This window comes from Eretmochelys imbricata, chromosome 11 (genome assembly GCF_965152235.1).
Source record: "Eretmochelys imbricata isolate rEreImb1 chromosome 11, rEreImb1.hap1, whole genome shotgun sequence".
NCBI classification, from domain to species: Eukaryota; Metazoa; Chordata; order Testudines; family Cheloniidae; genus Eretmochelys; species Eretmochelys imbricata.
This window is the reverse complement of record NC_135582.1, coordinates 46,936,253-46,959,553: the sequence shown is the minus strand read 5'-3', so window position 1 is coordinate 46,959,553 and position 23,301 is coordinate 46,936,253. Positions and strand designations below refer to the sequence as shown.

Genomic DNA, 23,301 nt, shown 5'->3' with positions numbered 1-23,301 from the left:
CAGAGCAACCATTAACTTACTTACCCATGGACATTTAGCTCGACCTCATGTTTCAGAGGTATGACTAAAGTTATGGAGTTATCCAACAGCAGGTCTTTATCCTCTTCATTTTCACTGTAGAAGTAAATGGGGGCGGGAGGGGTGGAGGAAGCTGTGTTAGAATGCATCATACACAATGTGTTATCTCTAGAAATAACTAATTACATAAAACATACACCTAGTAGCTTATTTAAATAACTTTTTTGTAACTGTCCATGTGCCAGTACGAAATCATTTTTATGACAATATTAGCAGAATTCTCATTATTTAAATAGCAATTATCTACTTTTTTGTGGTTTCAGTTTCTCTATATTTTATGTAATAAATGAGCTTTCTTGCAGTTGTGCTTCATTAAGCCTTTGCTGTGCTCCCTATTCTGTTTTCCAAAGCTAGGGATATTTTTCATCAAACGCAGCAATTTTTATCAAGCAAGATTTACCAGGTAGCATTAACTGTGATGCTGAGGTCATCTTCTGCCCTGGTAAGTGAGCTTACATCCAAGAGAAAACTAAAATCCATCTGTAGAACAAATGAAACATTGTTTGTGCTAAATGATTGGGTGTGTCTTAACAAATGTTTAAGATGAAATGTTACATCATTAAACTAATTTGAAATTTCCCTCTTTCTTAAACGTTTAACTTTTGTGAAAAATTCTAGAGTGCACTGAATTATATTTTGCACAAGTTCAGCCCCCAGTTCATTAGGGCATAATGCTTTTGTTTTAATCTCAGTCAACCCAATCACTTTCCTACAAAACTTTTGTAGGAAAGGTTAAGGTACAGAAAATGTATTGTGCTATCGAAGTCGTTCCAGCTCTGGATTGAATGCATGGTCACAGTATACCCTAAACACACTTCCACCCAAAGGGGCATAGAGGATTTGGTGCTTCCTTTATTTCCTCTAACATGCACTCCCCTATAGCAGCAGTTCTCAACCAGGGGTCTGTGGCCTGCTGGAGGTCTGCGGCCTGCTGGAGGTCTGCAAATAGGTTTCAGGGGGTCTGCCGAGCCCCACTGCCCTGGAGCCCTGCTGCTTGGGGCTGAAGAACACTAAAGCCGCAGAAAACAACTGTTTTTCTGCATGTAAAAGCCTGAGCAACTGAGCTCAGGCAACTGCCCTGCTTGCTGCCAGCCTTGGCTTGTATATGCAGAAAAACAGCTGACACACAGGTGGGCCTTGGAAAGCAAAAGTTTGAGAACCCTTGCCCTATATGATCTGCTTCCTGAAGGATACTCTGTCCTGCTTGGCCAATTGCAGCAGAACTTTCAGGCTGCAATTTTGAGAAGCACTCAGCATTAATCTAACTCTGCTCCCATTTAAGTTCCCAGGACAACTCCCAGATGCTTCAGTGGGTGCAGAGGTAGGCCAATGCTGAGCTCTTTTGAAAATCCCAACCTAAGGATGAGATTCTGTCCTTTCCTTTATCCTCTGTACAGCAGGTTAAAGGATTCTAAAATGCCACAATCCAGCGAGGTCCCTGGTACAAGGACTGAGTAAGACACCTCCAGACCCCTTGTAAGCCCTAGTGTAGGAGAGACCGTTCTGTTGCCTTGCTCCCAGAACACAGTACTGCAGAGATTCTACGCCCAGAGGCAGCTGGTGACGGCCATAACTAAATTATACTGGGGGCCACACCAGTTCTTGGAGCAGCCCAAAACCAAGACTATGCAAAAACAGAGTTAAAGGAGTTATAGCCACCTTTAGTCCCTGCTCATCCTGGGCTGCAGGCTCTGTGCAAGAGGCACAGCACAGCCTCAGTCTTTAAAAGTACCCCAGACTTAAATGAACAGTGCTTTAAATGAACTGAAATGAATGAAGATTCTGGGACATATGAAATCCAACATTTGTGCTAATGAGAGAACACATGTTAAAGGAAACAAACACCCTTTTGGAACCTTTAGGTTTGAAGATTAGTAAAGAAGTGAGAGAGTTGTCATAGTGGCCCCCGGTACTCCCTCATGTAGAATATGCCTAAAGCTGCCCCTGAGCAGAACAGACTTAATCTTGAAATGATTTGTACCTAAAAAACTCTAAGCTCTTCAGGGCAGGGACTGTGTTGTCTGTCTCAAATACCTGGCATGCTGCTGATGCTAAATAAAAAATAAGGTAGTGACCACTTTTCCCCCACAGAATAGCCCTTACAGGCCTATTTACAGAAAGGCTCTAACATGTGTGTGCAGATGAAGATTCCAACCCTTACAGCCAGAAACAAGTCAACTAAACCCTAGTTAGCAGGCAAGGAGTTACTCAGAAAGAAAAACGTGGTGCCAGCTATGTTGGTAGAAGCACAGAAGGCGTAGTGAATTCAGCACAAGAGGCATACTGACTAAATAAACTACTTTGTCTCTAAGCTTCTAAACACAAATACCCCTCATGCTCTTTGTAACTGAAAACGGAGATGCTCTTGAATCTTTGGATTAAATAAATCGTTTTCTGACTGTTAAAATCCTTTTTTTAAACACATGGTAACGTCACATCAATATCAGTTAAAAGAATAAAACTAGAAAAGTAACATTTCAATGACTTCCTTGGTACAGTTCACCATAAAGGGAGCAAGATTACAGTATGTATGGTATGCCTGTTCTTGACACATTACTTATTACAATTTGATTTGAATGCATTGTTTCCAATAAACTATAGAAGGCTAATTTCTTATAACGGAATGAAGGATTTTTATTATAATGATTTTAAAGAAAACCACTGGCATACCTACAAAGTGTCGATTTAGGTGCAATACACACATTCTGTTGTGTATATCTTGTCCTTGGAGACTCAGTGTGATATTTAGCTTTGACTTGTTAACAGAAACTCAGACCCTCCCATAAATGCAATAATGCGGATAGTGTCCTCAATGAAGTAAAGCAAAATGAAATGGGATGCCATGCGAAATCTGACAAAATGTTAACTCTTAATAAACTATTCCTAGACCTGTGCCCATTCAAAACTATGATTATGAGAAGCTCAGGTTCTCAATTATCATGATGGTGAATATGGTATAGAGAGGAAGAAGGTGAGCAATAATTTATTTGTTGAACATTGTCATTCTAGCTTTAGCAGACATTATGTAGAGTGTGTAATATAAAGTTTCCCCTTCCAAGTCATACATTTTAAGCATTTACTCATGAAACAAGATGTAGTTTTAAAGATTAACAATTTCAGATTTATTTTACCTTTGACAGATGATCTACATATAAATATCCAACACTGCAGTAAAGTCTCATTGCATGAGCTTCATTATCGGCTATTTTACAATGTATCTGTGTTTCTTCCTAAAATTAAAGAATGAAAAAACAGTAACACTTAAGTGATGAATCTAATGACCATTTAGCAAAGTTATTTCAGAAATTTCAAGCTACGTATATGCCATAAAATTTCACTTGGAGTATTTACTACTTCAGCGAACATCAGTGGGAATTTACAAAATATTTCTGCTGCTACTAGTTGACTAGTCCAATGAGTCCATATTGCTCAATTCCTTGCACCCAATCAAATTACCTCTTCATATTCTGTTTGTTAATGAGTTGACTTTGCAAGTAGACTGTCAACCTATTTAAGTCTAAAATTATCCTCTCAAAGATAAGAAGTCCAGTATAAACATCTTAGAAGTAAATTCTTTAATAAAAAAAAATTTAGAGGGAAAGAATTTGTCTCCTTCGCAAGATTATAATTAGCCTCCAGCTTTCTTTAAAAAAAAAAAAAAAAAAAAAAAAGCAGCAGCTCCTGATCCAATAGGTGCGCTGTACCTCCTGAGAACAGCTCACAGGATCAGTCCCCGCAGGCTTTTAAAAACAGGAGAACAGGATAGACAAATATCTATCAGGGATGGTTTATGTATACTTAATCCTGCCTCGATGTGGAGGGATGCACTAGCCCAGTGGTTTTCAACCCTTTTTCATTTGCAGACCCCTGAGAATTTTGACTGGTGGTGTGGACTCCTTTGGAAATCTTAGACATCATCTGCTGACCCCAGGGGGTGGTGGACCGCAGGTTGAAAGCTACTGTTCTGTGATAATGATAACCTTTCGCTGATAGGTTTCAGAGTAACAGCCGTGTTAGTCTGTATTCGCAAAAAGAAAAGGAGTCCTTGTGGCACCTTAGAGACTAACCAATTTATTTGAGCATGAGCTTTCGTGAGCTACAGCTCACTTCATCAGATGCATACCGTGGAAACTGCAGCAGACTTTATATATACACAGAGAATATGAAACAATACCTCCTCCCACCCCACTGTCCTGCTGGTAATAGCTTATCTAAAGTGAGCAACAGGTTAGGCCATTTCCAGCACAAATCCAGGTTTTCTCACCCTCCACCCCCCACACAAATTCACTCTCCTGCTGGTGATAGCCCATCCAAAGTGACAACTCTTTACACAATGTGCATGATAATGAAGTTAGGCCATTTCCTGCACAAATCCAGGTTCTCTCACTCCCTCACCCCCCTCCAAAAACCCACCCCCATACACACACAGACTCACTCTCCTGCTGGTAATAGCTCATCCAGACTGACCACTCTCCAAGTTTAAAACCAAGTTAAACCAGAACATCTGGGGGGGGGGGGTAGGAAAAAACAAGAGGAAATAGGCTACCTTGCATAATGACTTAGCCACTCCCAGTCTCTATTTAAGCCTAAATTAATAGTATCCAATTTGCAAATGAATTCCAATTCAGCAGTTTCTCGCTGGAGTCTGGATTTGAAGTTTCTTTGTTTTAAGATAGCGACCTTCATGTCTGTGATTGCGTGACCAGAGAGATTGAAGTGTTCTCCGACTGGTTTATGAATGTTATAATTCTTGACATCTGATTTGTGTCCATTTATTCTTTTACGTAGAGACTGTCCAGTTTGACCAATGTACATGGCAGAGGGGCATTGCTGGCACATGATGGCATAAATCACATTGGTGGATGTGCAGGTGAACGAGCCTCTGATAGTGTGGCTGATGTTATTAGGCCCTGTGATGGTGTCCCCTGAATAGATATGTGGGCACAATTGGCAACGGGCTTTGTTGCAAGGATAAGTTCCTGGGTTAGTGGTTCTGTTGTGTGGTATGTGGTTGTTGGTGAGTATTTGCTTCAGGTTGCGGGGCTGTCTGTAGGCAAGGACTGGCCTGTCTCCCAAGATTTCTGAGAGTGTTGGGTCATCCTTTAGGATAGGTTGTAGATCCTTAATAATGCGTTGGAGGGGTTTTAGTTGGGGGCTGAAGGTGACGGCTAGTGGCGTTCTGTTATTTTCTTTGTTAGGCCTGTCCTGTAGTAGGTAACTTCTGGGAACTCTTCTGGCTCTATCAATCTGTTTCTTTACTTCCGCAGGTGGGTATTGTAGTTGTAAGAAAGCTTGACAGGGAGACAGGCCAGTCCTTGCCTACAGACAGCCCCGCAACCTGAAGCAAATACTCACCAACAACCACCATTTCAGATATTTAAATCTGAAATTTCATGGTGTTGGTTCCGACCCAAAAGAAGGCTGTGGGAGGATCGCAAGGCTATTGTAAGGGGGTTGCAGTATTGCCACCCTTACTTCTGCACTGCTGCTGATGGGAGGCACTGCCTTCAGAGCTGGGCAGCAAGCAGCACAGATGTGAGGGTCACATGGTATGGGGGGCTGTCATCATTTTTTGGGGAGGCAGGGCTGGCCTTACGGGTGGGTGACCATCCAGGGCTGTGTGGTCAAGGGGAGCTCTGGTCCCCCACAAACACACACAGCCGGTCCAAGGCCCCTTCAACTCCCACGTGCTGAGCCTAGAGCCAGAGGGAGCAGGGCTGGGGGCAAGGGTTCTTGGAACCTTTGTAGAAGTGTCACCAGTGCTGGAACGGGGGGGGGGGGGGCATGCCCCCCACTTTTTAACATAGGCATAGTTTTGGGGTTGGTGCAGCACTGCCCTCCAAACTGGAAGCCTTGGGCAGACATGGAATGGCGCCACCAGGGGCTCTGCGCCTGCCCAAGGAGTGCAGTTTTGGGGGGGGCAATACCGTCTCCTGCCCTACAGACTTCGTTCATGTTAAAAAGTCCCCTGGCCCTCCTGGTTCCAGGGCTGCTGGCTGGGGTGCTCCAGCTGGGGGCTCCAACTGTACAGCAGGGTCAAGGTGCTAGTCCTGGCGGGGCTGGGGAGGGATAGGACTTCTTCTCTTGCAGGGGCCACTCCCGTGGCCGGGTCAAACCCACCTCTAGGACCCTTCTCCAGCAGCAAGAATCTCTGTGGCTGCTCACTGTGCAATGATCCCTCCCCCCATGGCTGGAGAGCAATGGGGGCGGGAAGTGGGCCAAGGCTGTGGAACTTTCTGCAGTTGGGGGATGTTCCTAAAGGTGGGTCTGACCCAGCCCTGGGAGTGGCCGTCGCAGGTGAAGAGGAAGTCCCTTCCCTCCCCAACCCCGCCAGGGCTAGGAGCCAGGAGCCCAGCACATGGTAGGGCAGGGGTGGGCAAACTTTTTGACCTGAGGGCCACATCTGGGTGGGGAAATTGTATGCAGGGCCATGAATGTAGAGCTGGGGCAGGGGATTGGGGTGCGGGCGGGAGTGTGCGAGTGCATGAAGGGGCTCAGGGCAGGGGGTTCGGGTGCTGGGGGGGTGCAGCAGGAGGTTAGGGTGCAGGGCACAGGAGGGGTTCAGGGTGCGGGCTCTGGCCCAGAACCACTTACTTCGAGTGGCTCCTGGGTGGCAGCGGCGTGCAGCGGGGCTAAGGCAGGCTCCCTGCCTGCCCTTGGCTTACGCTGCTCCCAGAAGTGGCCAGCATGTCCGGCAGTGGCTCCTGGGGATGGGGCGGGGCAAGCGGCTCTGCCGTGTGCTTCCCTTGCCTGTGGGTACCACCCCCGAAGTTCCCATTGGCCATGGTTCCCTGTTCCCGGCCAATGGGAGCTGCAGGGGGTGGTGCCTGCAGGTGAGGGCAGCGCACAGAGCCCTCTCCCGCCCCCCACCTCTCCCCCAGGGGCTGCAGGATGTGGTGCCGGCCACTTCTGGGAGTGGCGTGGGGCCAGGGCAGGCAGGGAGCCTGCATTAGCCCCGCTGCGCCACGGGGCTGGCAATCCTGCGGGCCGGACTGAAAGCCCTGATGGGCCAGATCCAGCCCGCGGGCCATCGTTTGCCCTCCCCTGTAGTAGGGGTCCCTCCCCTGTGGTAGGGCGCCCCCAGCCCTGTCCCTCCCTAGCAGATTTCATGGAGGAGACCAGATTTTTCACAGCCATGAATTTAGTAGGGTTTTAATCTATGAGGGAGATTAAATACTAGTATTTCCAAATACATTTAGAAGTCATTACTGTTGTTCATTTACTGCAATACTTTACTATTAAATAAAAAATGCGGCCAACTTGATTGAATTGTGCCCACTCTGTGGATGGATTAACTAAAGTTTTAAGCAGAAAATCTGGAGTGTTGTCAGCTTTCTCTACATAGAGGTTTTCTGTCAACTCTACCCCATGGGTCTGAGCTCAAGTGGGTAACTTGAGCCTCCACTTGTGCCACAGCATCCACACACCTATATTTAGCGTGCTTGTGTTAACCCCACTAGCATGAGTCTGTCTACCGCGGCTGAGAAGCTTGCTCTAAGCTGTAGTGTAGACATAGCTGTACAGTCTGTCCAAGTAATGTGAGAACGGTCAAGGGATTATGACGACCTAGAATTTCAATTCTTACCTGTTCTAGAACTCTGACAAAATAAAGACCTTTAGGGAGTTGGATGTGGAGGGCAGTTTCATATGCATCATCTCCAGCATTGCTTAGTGATATATTCAAGAGTAAAGTCTTCATACTTCCAACTGAAAGATATGTTTTCTTTTCATGAAGTCTATAAAAATAAGGAATATATTTAAAATGTTATACTGTATGAGAAAACCAGTGATATGTATGGCATGTACAGAGACAAGTGACCTCAGTAAAAAGGAGAGCGTCTGGAGAAAGGAAAGAAAAAAAAAAAAAGCGAAACCCTTTCTTTGATTTCAGTGTAGTAAGGTATTTGCAAAAGCCCAACTGGAGGTTGTTGGTGAAATAGGTATTTGGCTCATTCTTCTAGCTGAAGGCAACTCAATCTTCCACTATTTCAACAGTAGTCAATCCACCATAATGTTTCATTTGCATTGCACTTTTTAGGGTCTGAGTCATTGGAGTGCTAGTTCAGAGATGCATGACTAAGTAAGGAATGGTGCTTACTCTTCTGCTAGGTCTTGTCCCAGACAGAGATGTAGAAGAGTGTCCTCCTGCTTCAGCATCTCTGAGGGGAAGTTACTCCTGTGCAGAGGAGCCACATGAGGCTTACGCAACCACTTAAGCCCTCAAGTTAAGGCTTGGCAGGCCCTCTGCACAGAGGAGAATGTCACCCAGAACGGAGAACATTAGAATGAGGGTGGATATATTGACTGAATTTATTAAGGAACATTCCAACAGGGCAATAAATATGTACATCAATTGTAATGTTTATGTATGGTTGAGAGTTTCTGGTCTCACTAGTTTGGGTTTTTCCTCTGCCTGCTATTGAGATCTGCACTATTAATTTTTAAACACAGGGAAATGTTTATGATTAAAGCCTTGCATTTATATCCCTATGTGCCACATAAGGCTGCAGTCTTCAGCTTTCAATTGAGGTATGGGACTGAGTTCATGTGAAACAGGATGACAGGAAGGTGAGTGAACATGCTATTTTATGTTCTACCCAGTGTTCTATAATCATTTTATAAGTGAAGGTACCTAAGAGGTTCTAAAAGTAAACTTCAGTTTGACATTAAAGTTTAATTAAGACTTGTAGAAGAGCTGCCTAGAAATAGGCATTTATCAAATATTCTGGCTTGAAACCAAACATTAGTCACTGAACACCTTTGGGAAAGAAGTTGGCACTTAGACAAGCAACAGAAGGTGAAAGCACTGCATAAGCAGCTAGGTTCCAAGACAACATCAAATTAAAGAGAAACACAGTGTTAACATTTCAGTCGCTGGATTTCTACTTCACTTTACCTTTTTAAGTTATTTTACCACATTTACATAATTGCTATTCTACTCTTTTCTGGTATACATTTTACTGCAACTTGATTCATTAACAAGGTGCCCGCCAGCTTAGTTCATAAGTACCATAAAGCACCAGGTGCACATCTGGGAGTGTGACAAAGCTGAACTAGAGCTTTTCCCTGGTAATCATATTTCATTCTTCATTAAAACCATGTATAATGCATATCTGAAATGTATAGAGCAGACCAGAATCTAAGCAATAGAAACAGAACAAGGTCGTGCATACATGCTGAACCATAACCCAAGAAGTAAAGGATAAGACTCAAGTGAAGTATTTCAGTGACCACCCCTGTACATTTCCATTCATTGAGGAGATACTTGTCTTTTTTTTTTTTTTTTTTTTAAAAAAAAGGGCATTTGCTTTGCTGTTCCTGGATAATGAATGTACTCTGTCTAGACAGAATAAATTAATGCTTCACAGTTAACCAGTTTTTAATCAAGATACTAAGGCAAAAAGTAATTTAAGGTGATATTTCACACTTTATCAAGATATGTAGCCTATTTATTTTGGTTGAAAAAGATGGTACAAATTCTTGTGCTCTATTTCCTTCCTCTAAAATTTAATAGTATTTATAAACCTGCTTAACTTCTATTAATGCTAGTGAAAATACTCCAAATCCTTTACATTAGAAAAATGCAAAATTTTTCAAGCAGTACTATCTTAAAGCCTAAGAAAATGGTTGAGGGAAGGAGAAGAATCTTGCTCTGAAATCCATGAAGGCTCAAAAACTTGTGCCCAGAATCACGTAAGAGTCATTAATCAAAATAACATGATTATAGTATTATTTATGTACCATTCTAAGATGTTTTACAAGATGAAACTAGCAGCTCAATTCATTAGGACCTCTAAAAATCTGACTATTCATAAAACAAAACTACGTTTAATCAGGCAGCTAGTTTCACGTTGTATCAGGGATATGCAGAAGATAAAATTTCTCAGCCCTCAGGGTTTGCAAGTAGACACTGAAGCCAGGTTCTAATCATGAAACACAATGAAACTGATAGGCAGCAGGTTTAAAACAAAAACAAACAAAAGGAAGTACTTCTTCACAACACACACAGTCAATCTGTGGAACTCATTGCCAAGGGATGTTGTGAAGGCCAAAAGTATTACTGCGTTCAAAAAAGAATTAGATAAGTTGATGGAGGATAGGTCCATCGATGGCTATTATCCAAGATGTATGCAGTGTTGGTATAGTCATGTCAGTCCCAGGATATTAGAGAGACAAAATGGGTGAGGTAATATCTTTTATTGGACCAAATACTGTTGGTGAGAGAGATGGTCATGGATTCAGTCCCATGCTGCGTGTCCCCCTAAGTGTGTGATTGCCTGATGCTGGGACTGGACAACAGGGATGGATCACGCAATAATTGCCCTGTTCTGTTCATTTCCTCTGAAGTTTCTGGCATTGGTCACTGTGTGAAGACAGGATACTGGGTTAGGTGAACTATTGGTCTGACCCAGTATGGTCATTTTTATGTTCTTATACTTGGGGAAAGGAGAAGGGAGATGGCATGAACAGATCTTTTAAAATCTTACCCAAAAAAGAATTTAAATCACATTGAGTAGGAATGCTGTCACGTGAATTGAAAACTAGCTGAAGGACTATAAAGGGTAATGATAGTATCTCACAGAGGACGAGTGTTAAGTTCTGCAGAGATCCAGTCTTAATGAACTGTCATGACATTTAAATAAAATTAATAATCTAGCATGATAATGAAATTTAAGGATGATAGCAAATTGGAAGGAGCTGCAAACACCTGTGTGGACCAAGAAATAATACAGAGTACCTAAAGAGATTAGGAACATGGGTAAAAAGTTATAAAATGAAATTCATCTTGGAAAATGCAAGCTAGTATATCTAGGGGAAAAGAATCCAAACCACACATAATGCCCAACCATCTGGTGCCTCGATCATTAGTGTTAAACTGCACAGCGAATATTCGTAAGTAGTTCTTTTTCCTTATTTCATAATCGAAATAGTAAATACAGCAATCTGCTAGCACAAAAATGAAGTATTTCCTTTTGTACACTGCAAGTATGGTACTGTCATAACAGCAATGGAAACAGTTTAATTCTTGTCAGTTAAAAGGGGTCTAACTTTTGGATGTGCGGCGAGTTACATGTATCTCAGTACATCTGAATTAGAAATTCAGAAATTTTTCTTTTATGAACAAAATCCTTTTTTGGGAATAATATCTTATGAGTATAATTGAAAAAGAACTGTTCTTATGTATAAAATACATTACTGTTATACTTCCTGAAAGGTTGTTTGTTTAATTATCTTTAATTGGAAACCAATTTCTTCTATTCATGTAATGTTTGCTTAGCGAACTCAGCCTACTTTTGCAAATTAATTTTACCGAGATAGCAAGGAAAACTAAATTAGATAAATAAAGCCCTACTCAATCTCATTCAGCAGACAGAAGTCATATTGTACTTACTTTGAAAATGCAAGTTTTCCAGAAACTTTCAAGTCAGCAGAACAGTTTTCTCTGGAACAAAATCTTGCAAAAACCATCTGTAAAGAGACGATAAAAGTGGAAATATTTCAAAACAGTATGAACACAGTAACAGGTACAACATAATTCTAAGGCATGTATCACCATGTTATTCTCTAAGCACCATGAGTGCCCAATAGCCCTTGCTACTGAAGGAGGAGCTAAATCAGGTGGTGACTTGCCATTTCTCTGGCCACATGCAGTGTACATAGGTTAACAGACAAAGCATTCTGTCTCATCCTAAGTGTCTCATTCTTGGGCCAACAGAGATACGATCAGCCAATTCTAAAAGGTAGAATCATAGAATATCAGGGTTGGAAGAGACGTCAGGAGGTCATCTAGTCCAACCCCCTGCTCGAAGCAGGACCAATTAAATCATCCCAGCCAGGGCTTTGTCAAACCTAACCTTAAAAACTTCTAAGGAAGGAGATTCTACCACCTCCCTAGGTAACGCATTCCAGTGTTTCACCACCCTCATAGTGAAAAAGTTTTTCCTAATATCCAACCTAAATCTCCCCCACTGCAACTTGAGACCATTACTCCTTGTTCTGTCATCTTCTACCACTGAGAACAGTCTAGAGCCATCCTCTTTGGAACCCCCTTTCAGGTAGTTGAAAGCAGCTATCAAATCCCCCCTCATTCTTCTCTTCTGTAGACTAAACATCCCCAGTTCCCTCAGCCTCTCCTAATAACTCATGTGTTCCAGCCCCCTAATCATTTTTGTTGCCCTCCGCTGGACTCTTTCCAATTTTTCCACATCCTTCTTGTAGTGTGGGGCCCAAAACTGGACACAGTACTCCAGACGAGGCCTCACCAATGTCGAATAGAGGGGAACGATCACGTCCCTCGATCTGCTGGCAATGCCCCTACTTATACATCCCAAAATGCCATTGGCCTTCTTGGCAACAAGGGCACACTGTTGAATCATATCCAGCTTCTCGTCCACTGTAACCCCTAGGTCCTTTTCTCAGAACTGCTTCCGAGCCATTCGGTCCCTAGTCTGTAGCGGTGCATGGGATTCTTCCGTCCTAAGTGCAGGACTCTGCACTTGTCCTTGTTGAACCTCATCAGATTTCTTTTGACCCAATCCTCTAATTTGTCTAGGTCCCTCTGTATCCCTACCCTCCAGCGTATCTACCTCTCCTCCCAGTTTAGTGTCGTCTGCAAATTTGCTGAGGGTGCAATCCACACCATCCTCCAGATCATTTATGAAGATATTGAACAAAACCAGCCCCAGGACTTACCCTTGGGGCACTCCACTTGATACCAACTAGACATGGAGCCATTAATCACTACCCGTTGAGCCCAACAATCTAGCCAGCTTTCTATCCACCTTATAGTCCATTCATCCAGCCCATACTTCTTTAACTTGCTGGCAAGAATACCGTGGGAGACAGTGTCAAAAGCTTTGCTAAAGTCAAGGAACTGTTAACACGTCCACTGCTTTCCTTTCATCCACAGAACCAGTTATCTCGTTATAAAAGGCAATTAGATTAATCAGGCATGACTTGCCCTTGGTGAATTCATGCTGACTGTTCCTGATCACTTTCCTACATGCAAGGACAAAGCATTTTAGGGGACTGAAGTTCCTGGGATCGTTCTGCAGTCTCCTAGCATAGGGCAGCAGCTAGCCAGGCTACATGGTTTATCTCAATACAGATTGCCTATGTGATATTAGGTTTCTCTGACAGTAGTGATGTGCGTTGATTGAGTTAGAAGAAACCTGTAGGCGTCTCAAAATTCTGCCTGTCAAATTTATTTTGAATTTGTGAAACTTATGACTGGTGAGGAGTCAGAATAATGTTATTTAATTATACCAATTACAAATCATAAGAACACTTTGACCTTTGCTCCTGGGGGAGGGAGAAGGGGTAGGAAATAGCTTTGTTATGGTACTGTAATGTATGGTTTTTCCAATCACTGTGCTTGAAAACTTGGGAGTAGCTCCAGATAATAAATACTTCATCAACGTTGTTGAAATAATGGAGTATAAATATAAGCAGCGTACTGGGTATCTAACATGCAGTTCATACTGGGATTTGACTCAGCAGATCATGTGAAACTAGAAGACTGTTAAGAAAATGTCTAGTACTAATACCGAAAACAATAATAGAATATAATTAGTAAGAGATAATTACATACTTCAGTATAATCCTGTGCTACTTCATATGTACCATTAGAGTAAAAAATATAAAATACAAACTAGACGTATGTTCTGTAAGCAAAACATCCTTTAGACAAAACTTAGCATTCTAGTTTTAGCCTACTGGTTTATTTAACGAACTCAAGGCATTTTTAATGTCCCCGTCACCATGAGATCTAGACACCAATTCAGAAAATGCATTCCTTAGTTATACTTCACTGTGTGAAATTTGCTTTAAATAATGATTTACAATGTGTATTCATTTTGTTGAAGTTGAGACAAAAATATCCATATCTTAACCTTGTTTTTTATAGTGTCTTTTTCTTTCCTCTGCTGAAGAACTGGTTCAAGTGGTGGGAATTCTTCCACACTTCTTTTCCTTAGAACATGATGCCCAAGACGATAAGTTGCTTCAAGGTGTATAGGAGTCAGGATATCCCTTACATCTTTCTATTAAAATTGGAAACCTAATGAGTTAATCATATAAAACAGACATGTATATAAAGAAAACACTGCAAGTTTAGCTCTATTTTCACATATATAATCACTTCCCAAACCACAGAAATGAAATCTTCTTCCTTCAATAGACTTTTTTCTTCCCTATTTCTCCATGACTTCTGTGCTAATTTTCAGTAACAATGATGAGAGCAGTCAATTCCTAACTGAAGAGTGTATTTTATGATTAAACAACAATTGTTAATTGAAACTTTATTTGGTTGAAGACCCAACAGAAGTTTCTTTGTCACCAGGTTGATTGTTTTATTTTAAAATATTTATGTTCACAGTTTAGTAATTTTGCATCTTACAAGTAAGGGTAGGTGAGACAGAAGGGCAATGGACAAATGGGACAAACCCAGACAGGCACAGTGGATCAGGTATTTCTGTGAAGTCTAAAAAGGCTCTGCTAGTACACATAAATAGTATATGGAGCTGGGACGGAGAGAGGGGTTTATATTTTGTACTCTGCATTAAGATGATTAAACTGCTCAATAAATCATAATTTCAACATTAAACTCTGACCGTGTAGGAATGCTACAAATCAAAGCCCAAATCCCAAGTTATGCACTTGTGAAAACTGAACAGCTTGAAACACTGAGTTTTACAATAGCAAACTTGATTAAATTATTCCCTAGGTATATGAGATAGACAGCCACTGATTGTCCCTCCACATGTCCACTGCTTTAATTCTTATCTACAAGCTTGCTTTGACCAAATCACATGTTATCTAATTCACAATAATTTTCTACAAGGTCTTCTCTGCATCTGGTGTATATTACTTTCATTATATTAATTAGCTGTTAATTATTCTTTACTCAAAATATATAAAATGTACATGCTTTCCCGTAAGGACTGTACTTGAGAGACATTCACACTTAGTTAACTTTAACAGCTTCTTACGGGTATAGAAGACTAAGGCCTGGTCTACGCTGGGGGCAGGGGGGGAATCAATCTAAGTTATGCAACTTCAGCTATGTGAACAACATAGCTGAAGTCGACGTACTCAGATCTACTCACTGTGGTGAGTCGACTGCTGACGCTCCCCCATCGACTCCGCCTACACCTCTGGTTCCAGTGGAGTACCGGATTCGATGGGAGAGCTCTCGGCGGTAGATTTATCGCGTCTAGACTAGACACGATAAATTAACCACCGCTGGATTGATCGCTGCCCACCGAACCAGCGGGTAGTATAGACAAGCCCTCAGGTGATGCGGGGCAGTCTTAATATTACTACTAAATTTAAAAGAAAATGGAGTTATATGGGAAAAGTTTACATGAGCTCAATTATATATAATCACAAATTAAATGACAAAATAAGCGTGCATGGTACTATACCATGTATAGTTTATCAGCAGAATTTCCATTACTTGTTTTAACTGAAATGTGGCAACTGTGAAAAGTTTTAATATAAATCTTAAATCACCTTTAGGCTTCTCTATGTTAACCTGAGGATAAAACAACATCACAGCACTTCACAAAACCAGACAATGCATACGTATCCAGAGCATATTGTATTCCATAGACTAAGAGTCCTGTGACGTCATGTCACATGTGTGCTATTACCAATGGACTAGAGCACGCCACTCTTATGTACACTGAATAGGACCAGATCCACTGAATTCAACAGATCTACTTGAGAAATAAAGTACTATTCAGTGTTAGTAAGGTTGGCAGAATCTGGACCAATGCAAAGGTAGGACTAAACATTAAAATATAGTTATCAATGTTGCACCACCCACAAAATTCCCATGTAGATCTTGCCTAAAGAAACTTTTATCTTCACGCAATTATATATAGCAAATAAACTATTCTAAATGCAGATCTGCAATACACCACTGGGCAACCAGGCTTTTGGCTGGTGGGCACAGCCCTTTCTCTGGGCTTTGGGATCAGCCAGATGATCAGCTGATGATGATTACCACTAGTCTCACTAAGCTTGGCCTAGTCTTGATTTATGTATCACCACCTGAGCACTAATCTGTGCTTCTGCTCACTCCAGCCTAAAGACCTGGGTCCAGAAGCCTTATAAGCTACCACATGGATCTATACAGGCAACCTCTGATCTCCTGGTGATGTGGCTCCCACTTCCTATGGAGGCGTATGGACCCGTTGACTGTACAGTTATTCCCTGACGCTGCTATGGTTCTGTCAGGAGAACCCTCACCTATGGAGAATTCTCCTTTGATAGGCTGCTCTTTCCCAGAAGGTGGAAGAATGGGAGAGATCAGCCAATTAGATTCTGCAAGTGTTGATGCACAGCCTAGTGCTCCCTTTCTTTCCCCCTTACTAAGAGTAGTAGGAGTGCTGTATGCTGCAGCAGCTAGGAAGCAGCTACTCCTATTGCCATCCATGCAAAATTATTTACATATGTAAATCATACAAATTATTTAAATTTAGGCAAACATTAGGTAGATATTGAAAGCTGAGTCAGGATACACCAACATATGTATATTAAAAGGAAAAAACAAAATCAATGTAGACATTAGTGGGTCAAATTTATCCTGTGTGTAACTCCGCTGGTATCACCACGGATGAGTTTGGCCAAGTTAGTTAATAATTAAAGTTCAATTTGAAAACGTTACCAAAAAAATTAAAAATGTGTACACAAAAATATTAGGCCAAAATCAAACTGGAGAGTGGCCCACAAAATTTTACCAGAACACCCCTAAATCCCAGTCTGCCTTAATACACTATTTCAGTAACTTGTTGAGTCAGCTCAGCACTACTGATAAGACGTGGACATATATGATTCTCTTGCACCTATAGTGAATCTATGCAATATCTTCTCAGTAGCCACAAAGTTTGCCATCTGTCTCTCACTCTCTCTTCCCTACAATAGGGTCAAAATGGCAAAAAATAAATTACCAAGATTTTTTAAATCCTACTAGCATCCCAAATATAGGAATGCCTATATTCTCCTAGTGGAGACATCTGCATAATGTTAATAGGTACACATTCCTGCCGAGATTAATAATACTGGCACACATTTAGAAAAGTCAAGAGAGTCATGTTGACTTATCTCTTAAGCAGCAAAGGGTGGAGAGGAAGGGTGTGTGGGGGGAAATTCAACATTTACTTAATGGACAAGATTATGATCTGCTAGGACAGACATTTTATTTTTTAATTTCTGTGAGGGTAACATAAATAGGAGACTATGTAAAACCTTTTTTTAAAGTAGGTAGATACCCCTTACACATATGACAATATTACTGTATGAAACACAGTAGATACTAAAGATTACATTACCTTCAAAAATGCTGGATGACTTTTGCAGGTAACATTGCTGTTGTAAATCTGCATACTTCCTGAGACCATATCTGATGTTCCATTAGAAGAAAAGTAAAATCTTGCAGGAATGTTTGTTTTTCTGCTTACATCTACACTTAGGTCATAAAGCAGCACTGCAAGATTAAAAAGCAAGTAAGTAAAAGCTTTTTACAAAATATCTTTGAAACATGTTTATTTTCACTAATTTATGATAGGAGTTATACCTCATCACTTACAAATGGAGTCTGCTGGATACATAATGTCTGTCTCAAAATGCTCTAGAAAGCATCAAGTTAAATGTATTTTTGAACCCTTGGGAATATACACAAAGCTGTAATTTAAAAGGAAAAAATAACTTCACAATTTTAAAAGAAAACTTATGCATGCAGATACATAACGTGTTCTCTTAAATTTATTATTTCCCTTCTGACTCACAGAGCCAAACCTGTCCCTGATATGAGCGCATGGCTCCACTGAAATCAATGGAGTTGCATGCATTTACACCACGGCTGATTTTGGTGCATTGTTTTTATATTTAGATAAATATAGCTAGAATCTGACTGAGAAAACCCAGTGTCAGTTAATCACAGAACTGGCGTTAAAATTTCAGCAAACAGTCAACAAGAATAGATTCAGTGACTGAAATTTAATTTAAAATAAATACAAAAATCTGGAAGATCCTAAATCACAAACAGAACACTGTGGATAATCAAATCACAAGCAAATTTTAGAACACCATTGTTTTAATATTTCACAGTTTCACTTCTGTCGTGACTTGAGTTTATGTATTCTGGGTTTTGTGTACCTCCTCCTCCTCCTGTTGCCATTACTATTACCTAAGGCCTGAATTCAACAAGGGTACGTAAGCCAGTGCTTAACTTTTAAGCATGCTGAATCGGGGACTGCTGCAGACAAACACAAACCTCCGGGAATCTGAACTCCAAACCTTTCAATTCACTCTTGAAGTTAGTAGTAGTTATGCTTACAATACTTATATAGTCTACTAGTCGAGACACAAACTGTTTTAATTTTTAAAGCATTTCAGTTCACTTAATATAGTAACTGTATTCTTGTCAAACAACTCTTTCCAATAAAAAAAGAAATATGCATGCTATCTAATCAAATCTGAAAAGGAAAAAAGCTGTTTCAGATAGGGTCATCATGTGAATTCTTGATCCCCTGGAGACTTTTCAAAACAATTATACATATTTAAAGAATCAGCATTATTTATGTAGCTCCTTTCTTATTTTTTTCTACCATTTTACATGTTACAACACACTTAAATGGTTTAATCATATAACGAAAGGATTTGTGTAGTAAAACTAAAAGTGTACCCAACTCAAACTCCATAAGAGCGATTCCCTGTTCTGCGCTTCTGAAAGCAGCTTCTTTCTCTCTCTCTCTGCCTAACGAGCAGAGCAATGCAATCAGTCCTCAAAGGTGGCAGCATCTCATACTGCATTTTCTCCATAGCCATATGGAAGGTTTTAATAGGCAACATTTCTGTACGATCCTGACCAGGAATGCCTTGGTTGAGGCTGCTTCCAGAGGACCAAGAGTGTTACTGCTGGTCAGCCAGTATAGGTCTTCACTGAGTATTGATATTTGTCCTTCACTAATTTCCTACCTGCCTGCAATGTGACAATCCAGGATTAAATCAAACTGGCCTTGGGCATGGCAATTTGCACACAAATCTGGTGGTAGGTTTTGTGGGTCCCTATACAAGGTGAGACACAGGGTCGCAGATGCACTATGTGAATGAAGGAAGGCTAGGAAAGTAAATGTAGCACTTTTTCATGCTAGACCACGAAGCATGTTTTGGCAGATGGGAAGGACTTTGGATTGGAGCCCTTGTCATTATGAAGCAGTGACAGGTGCAAAGTTTAGCAATTCAAAGTTCTACCCTCACCCCCATTACACTGCTTTGCCTTTGTACTTCTTTCTGAACTTTAAACACAGACAATTCTGCTGTGTCCTTTAACCTAGCTGGCCCTACTAAGGATTTACAAAGTTGCTTAAACTCAGGAGGAGTATGATGGCTCAGAGGTGGGGCATAGAAAGTTTGGAGTTCATTTCAAAATACCATAATAAATCAATTCAAATAAATAATGTAACTTTCCCTGAACACTCAAATTCTCATTGAGAATAGAAAAATAAAACAAATGTAGAGTCTCTAGACCATCCTGTTATGCAGATAAGTCATTTTCTCCCCGCCCGCCCCCAAAATTAAAAATTTTGATTTTTTTGGAAACTTTATAGGTTTTTTAACCTCCCATATCATGTTAAGGGTAAAAATTCAGGCACATTAATAGGAAACTAGTTACAACCTTAACTACAGGTTTGACCCTCCAATATCATGTGTGCAACTTCTTTCAGTAGTAATGTAGCTAATAAAATATTCATAGATTTTGAAGCCAGAAGGGACCATTATAATGATCTAATCTGATCTCCTGCATAAAACAGGTCAAAGAACCTCATCCAATAATTTCTGCTTCAAGCCTATAGCCTCTGCTTGAGGTATAGCATATCTTTTAGAAAAACATCCAGCCCTGATTTTAAGACTTCAAGCAATAGAGAATTTACCACATCACTGAGTAAGTTGTTTCAATAGTTAACTATCCTTGCTATTGCAAAACAGGGCCTTATTTCTTGTCTGAATTTGTCTAGCTTCAGCTTCCAACCACTGGATCTTTTTCTGCAGATTAAAAAGCCATTTACTATCAGAAATCTATTCCCCATGCCAGGACTAGTAAACCAGATTAAGCCACCACTTAGATATCCTAAACTGATTGAGCTTCTTTAGCAGAGGTGAGAAAACTATTGCCCGCGGGCCACATCCGGCCCACCAGCTGATTTAAGCCAGCACTTGAGCTCCCGCTGGGGAGTGGGGTTGGGGGCCACTCTGTGAGCGCGAGCTGTGGCTTCTGGAAGCAGTGGCATGTCCCCCCTCTGGCTCCTACATTTAAGGGCAGCCAGGGGACTCTGCACACTGCCCTGTCTGCAGGCGCTGCCCCCGTGTAGGAGCCGGAGGGGGGACATGCCGCTGCTTTCAGGAGCTGCTTGAGGTAAGTGCCACCTGGAGCCTACACCCCTGAGCCTCTCCCATGCCCCAAATCCCTGCCCCAGCCCGATCCCCCTCCTGCCCTCCGAACTCCTCAGTCCCAGCCCAGAGCATCCTCCTGCATCCCAATCCCCCCATCTCCAGCTCCACCCCAGAACCCGCACACCCAGCCAAAGCCCTCACCCCACCACCCTCAACCCTCTGCCCCAGACCAGAGCCCCTCTTTTCTGGCCCCACCGCAGAGCCCACACCCCCAGCCAGAGCCCTCACCCCCTCCTGAACCCCAACCCCAATTTTGTGAGCATTCATGACCCACCACACAATTTCCATATCCAGATGTGGCCCTCGGGCCAAAAAGTTTGCCCACCCCTGTCCTTTAGTCTTTCACTCTAAGGCTTTTTCTTATCTGAAGCTTTCCAATTTGTGAACATCCTTTTTGAAATGATAGGCCAGACTTGGACACAGTATTCCAATTATGATCTCATAAATAGTGTATTCAGATGTAGTATCTTCCTAATCCTACTTGGTATTCTCCTGATTATACATCCAAAGATCACATTCACCCTTTTTGCTACAGTATTGAATGAGGAAGCTCATGTTCAACTGGTTCTCTGCCATAACTCTCAAGTCCTTTTCAGAGTTATTGCTTTCCAGGACAGGATCCTCCATCTTATAAGTATGACCTATATTCTTTCTTCTTACATGTATGAACTTGCATTTGGCATCCTAACCAAGTGATCTACGTCAGTCTGTATAACCAATCTGTCCCCATCGTTATTTATTGCTCCACCAACTTTTTTGTTATGAGAAAATTGTATGAGCGATAATTTTGTATTTTCATCCGTATCATTGATAAATATATTTATCTGAGAATAGAACCTTGTGGAACTTCACTAGAAAACCCTCCATGTAATGACTATTTCCAATTTACAATTGCTTTTTGTGATCTATCAGTAAACCAATTTTTAATTCATTAATATGGGATGCATTGATTTTGTAGAGTGCTATATTTTATCAGAATGTCATGAAGCACTAAGTCAAATGTCTTAAAGAAGTCTAAGTATGTTGTTTCAACACAATTATCCTTATCAACCATCCTTATACTCTTATAAAAATAGAAGTCTAACTATTTTTGATAAAACTGTCCTGACTGGTGTTACTTTTGTTAGTTCAAGTCCACTGGAACTTCCCCATTGTTCCGAAATCTGTTAAACATCAACATTAATGGTTCAGAGAGCTCCCTGGCCAATTCTTTTTATACTCTTTGGGTGCAAATTATCTGGTCCTACTGATTTACAAATGTTTAATTTTAATACTTGCTGTTTTATATCCTTCCCAGTTGATGGTGGAACAAAAAGTATTTCATTATCACTGTAAGACATGAATACATGCTCATTCTTTCCAAATACAGAACAGAAATATTTATTGAAATTCTGCTTTTTCTGCATCACGTTTACTAATTTACCATTCTTGTCTAGTACTGGACCTATACCATTGTTTGGATTTCTTTTGTTCCATATATATTTAAAGCATTATTGTTTATTCTCCTTAATCCTAGTGCCATAGCTTTTTAGTGATTTTTCATAGTGATACCTATGGATTTTTGATGGATTTGATGGATTGCCCCTAGTAATTGATGGATTACTTTATAAACACTGTATTTGTTTATATTCCAAATGGTAAAATATTCTACAGCATGGAAACTGATCCATGTACTCAATACAAAATATTTATCTAGGAGCTTACCAACATAACCGGGGACATCTTGTCCTTTATAGGTAAAGCAAAGCATTAAATTCACACACACAGCAGGTTGGCCATTTTCCACACATTCCAAATTAGTTCGATTTACAGCATTAGGGTGTTTTAAAGACGCTTCAACAACCACCACTGGTCTTGTTCTAAGAATACAAAACAGTTTATGGTCACAAAATGCTTCAGCATTAATTTATAATTACCTCTGCACACACTTGTTATTTTCAAATATAATGTTTATGGTAGTAGATAAGTCTTATCCTATACACTGTAAGAATAAAAATAGAGTTTTACATGTTGAATTTGAGGGTTTTATTGCTCCAAGAAGTTTCTGGATGTCATTTTCCTTTTGCTCAGAGGTGTTTACTTAAATACATCAGTGTAGAATAAAATTCTAGTGCTTAATGACTGAAGTTCAAAACACCATAAAGAGCATTAAGAGGTCATGAGCACATTGCACATTTTTTAATTGAATCTCATAATTTACAATTAAGTCCAACTGTCTGTAAGCACTGAAATGTATCAGCCTCACCTCAGCAGCACGGCAGAATCACTGAGAAAGGCACCAACTGCTACATCTGTACAAAAAACCAAAGATCGATGCGCATCATTAGTCAAAAAGAATTACTTCTCAGGCATAAATACCTTACTGCACATTTACCTTGTGGACTGTATTAAAACACGACTTGCTCATTAGTAATTAGAGGGGATATGCTAATATATATACAGCAAGATACTTTATCATTGATATTTCCAATGCAGATTCTTCACTAAGTATCTGTTTACTTTCTGTTAAAGCTTCACGTTAATGTTCCTGCCATTGCTAATGCTAAGGCTGCAACTCAAAGTCCACTACAAGTATATTTTCCTGAAGCTGAAGAACAATTCAGCTAAAATAAGAGGCATTTACATCTTTTTCTCTAACCCAGAATTATTATTAGAATTATTATTCTTGTTAAAATTAAATGTAAAGTGTTCACATGACAGAGTAAAGGTACAATGTGAAGTCATTCTGTGAGCCTTAGTCTAAGGGTAAAATTTTCAAATGTG

The 23,301-nt window shown here is 40.8% G+C and overlaps 1 protein-coding gene across 1 annotated transcript in view; it reads right to left on the bottom strand.

Moving 5' to 3' along the window:
- Positions 1-23,301, bottom strand: part of ITGA4 (integrin subunit alpha 4) — a 57,376-nt gene that overhangs the window by 9,278 nt on the left and 24,797 nt on the right. The window contains 9 exon segments of the mRNA XM_077829778.1: positions 25-114; positions 479-558; positions 3,210-3,308; positions 7,664-7,814; positions 11,471-11,547; positions 13,971-14,120; positions 17,415-17,569; positions 22,243-22,397; positions 22,784-22,829. Coding sequence (XP_077685904.1) covers positions 25-114; positions 479-558; positions 3,210-3,308; positions 7,664-7,814; positions 11,471-11,547; positions 13,971-14,120; positions 17,415-17,569; positions 22,243-22,397; positions 22,784-22,829 — 1,003 coding nt within the window.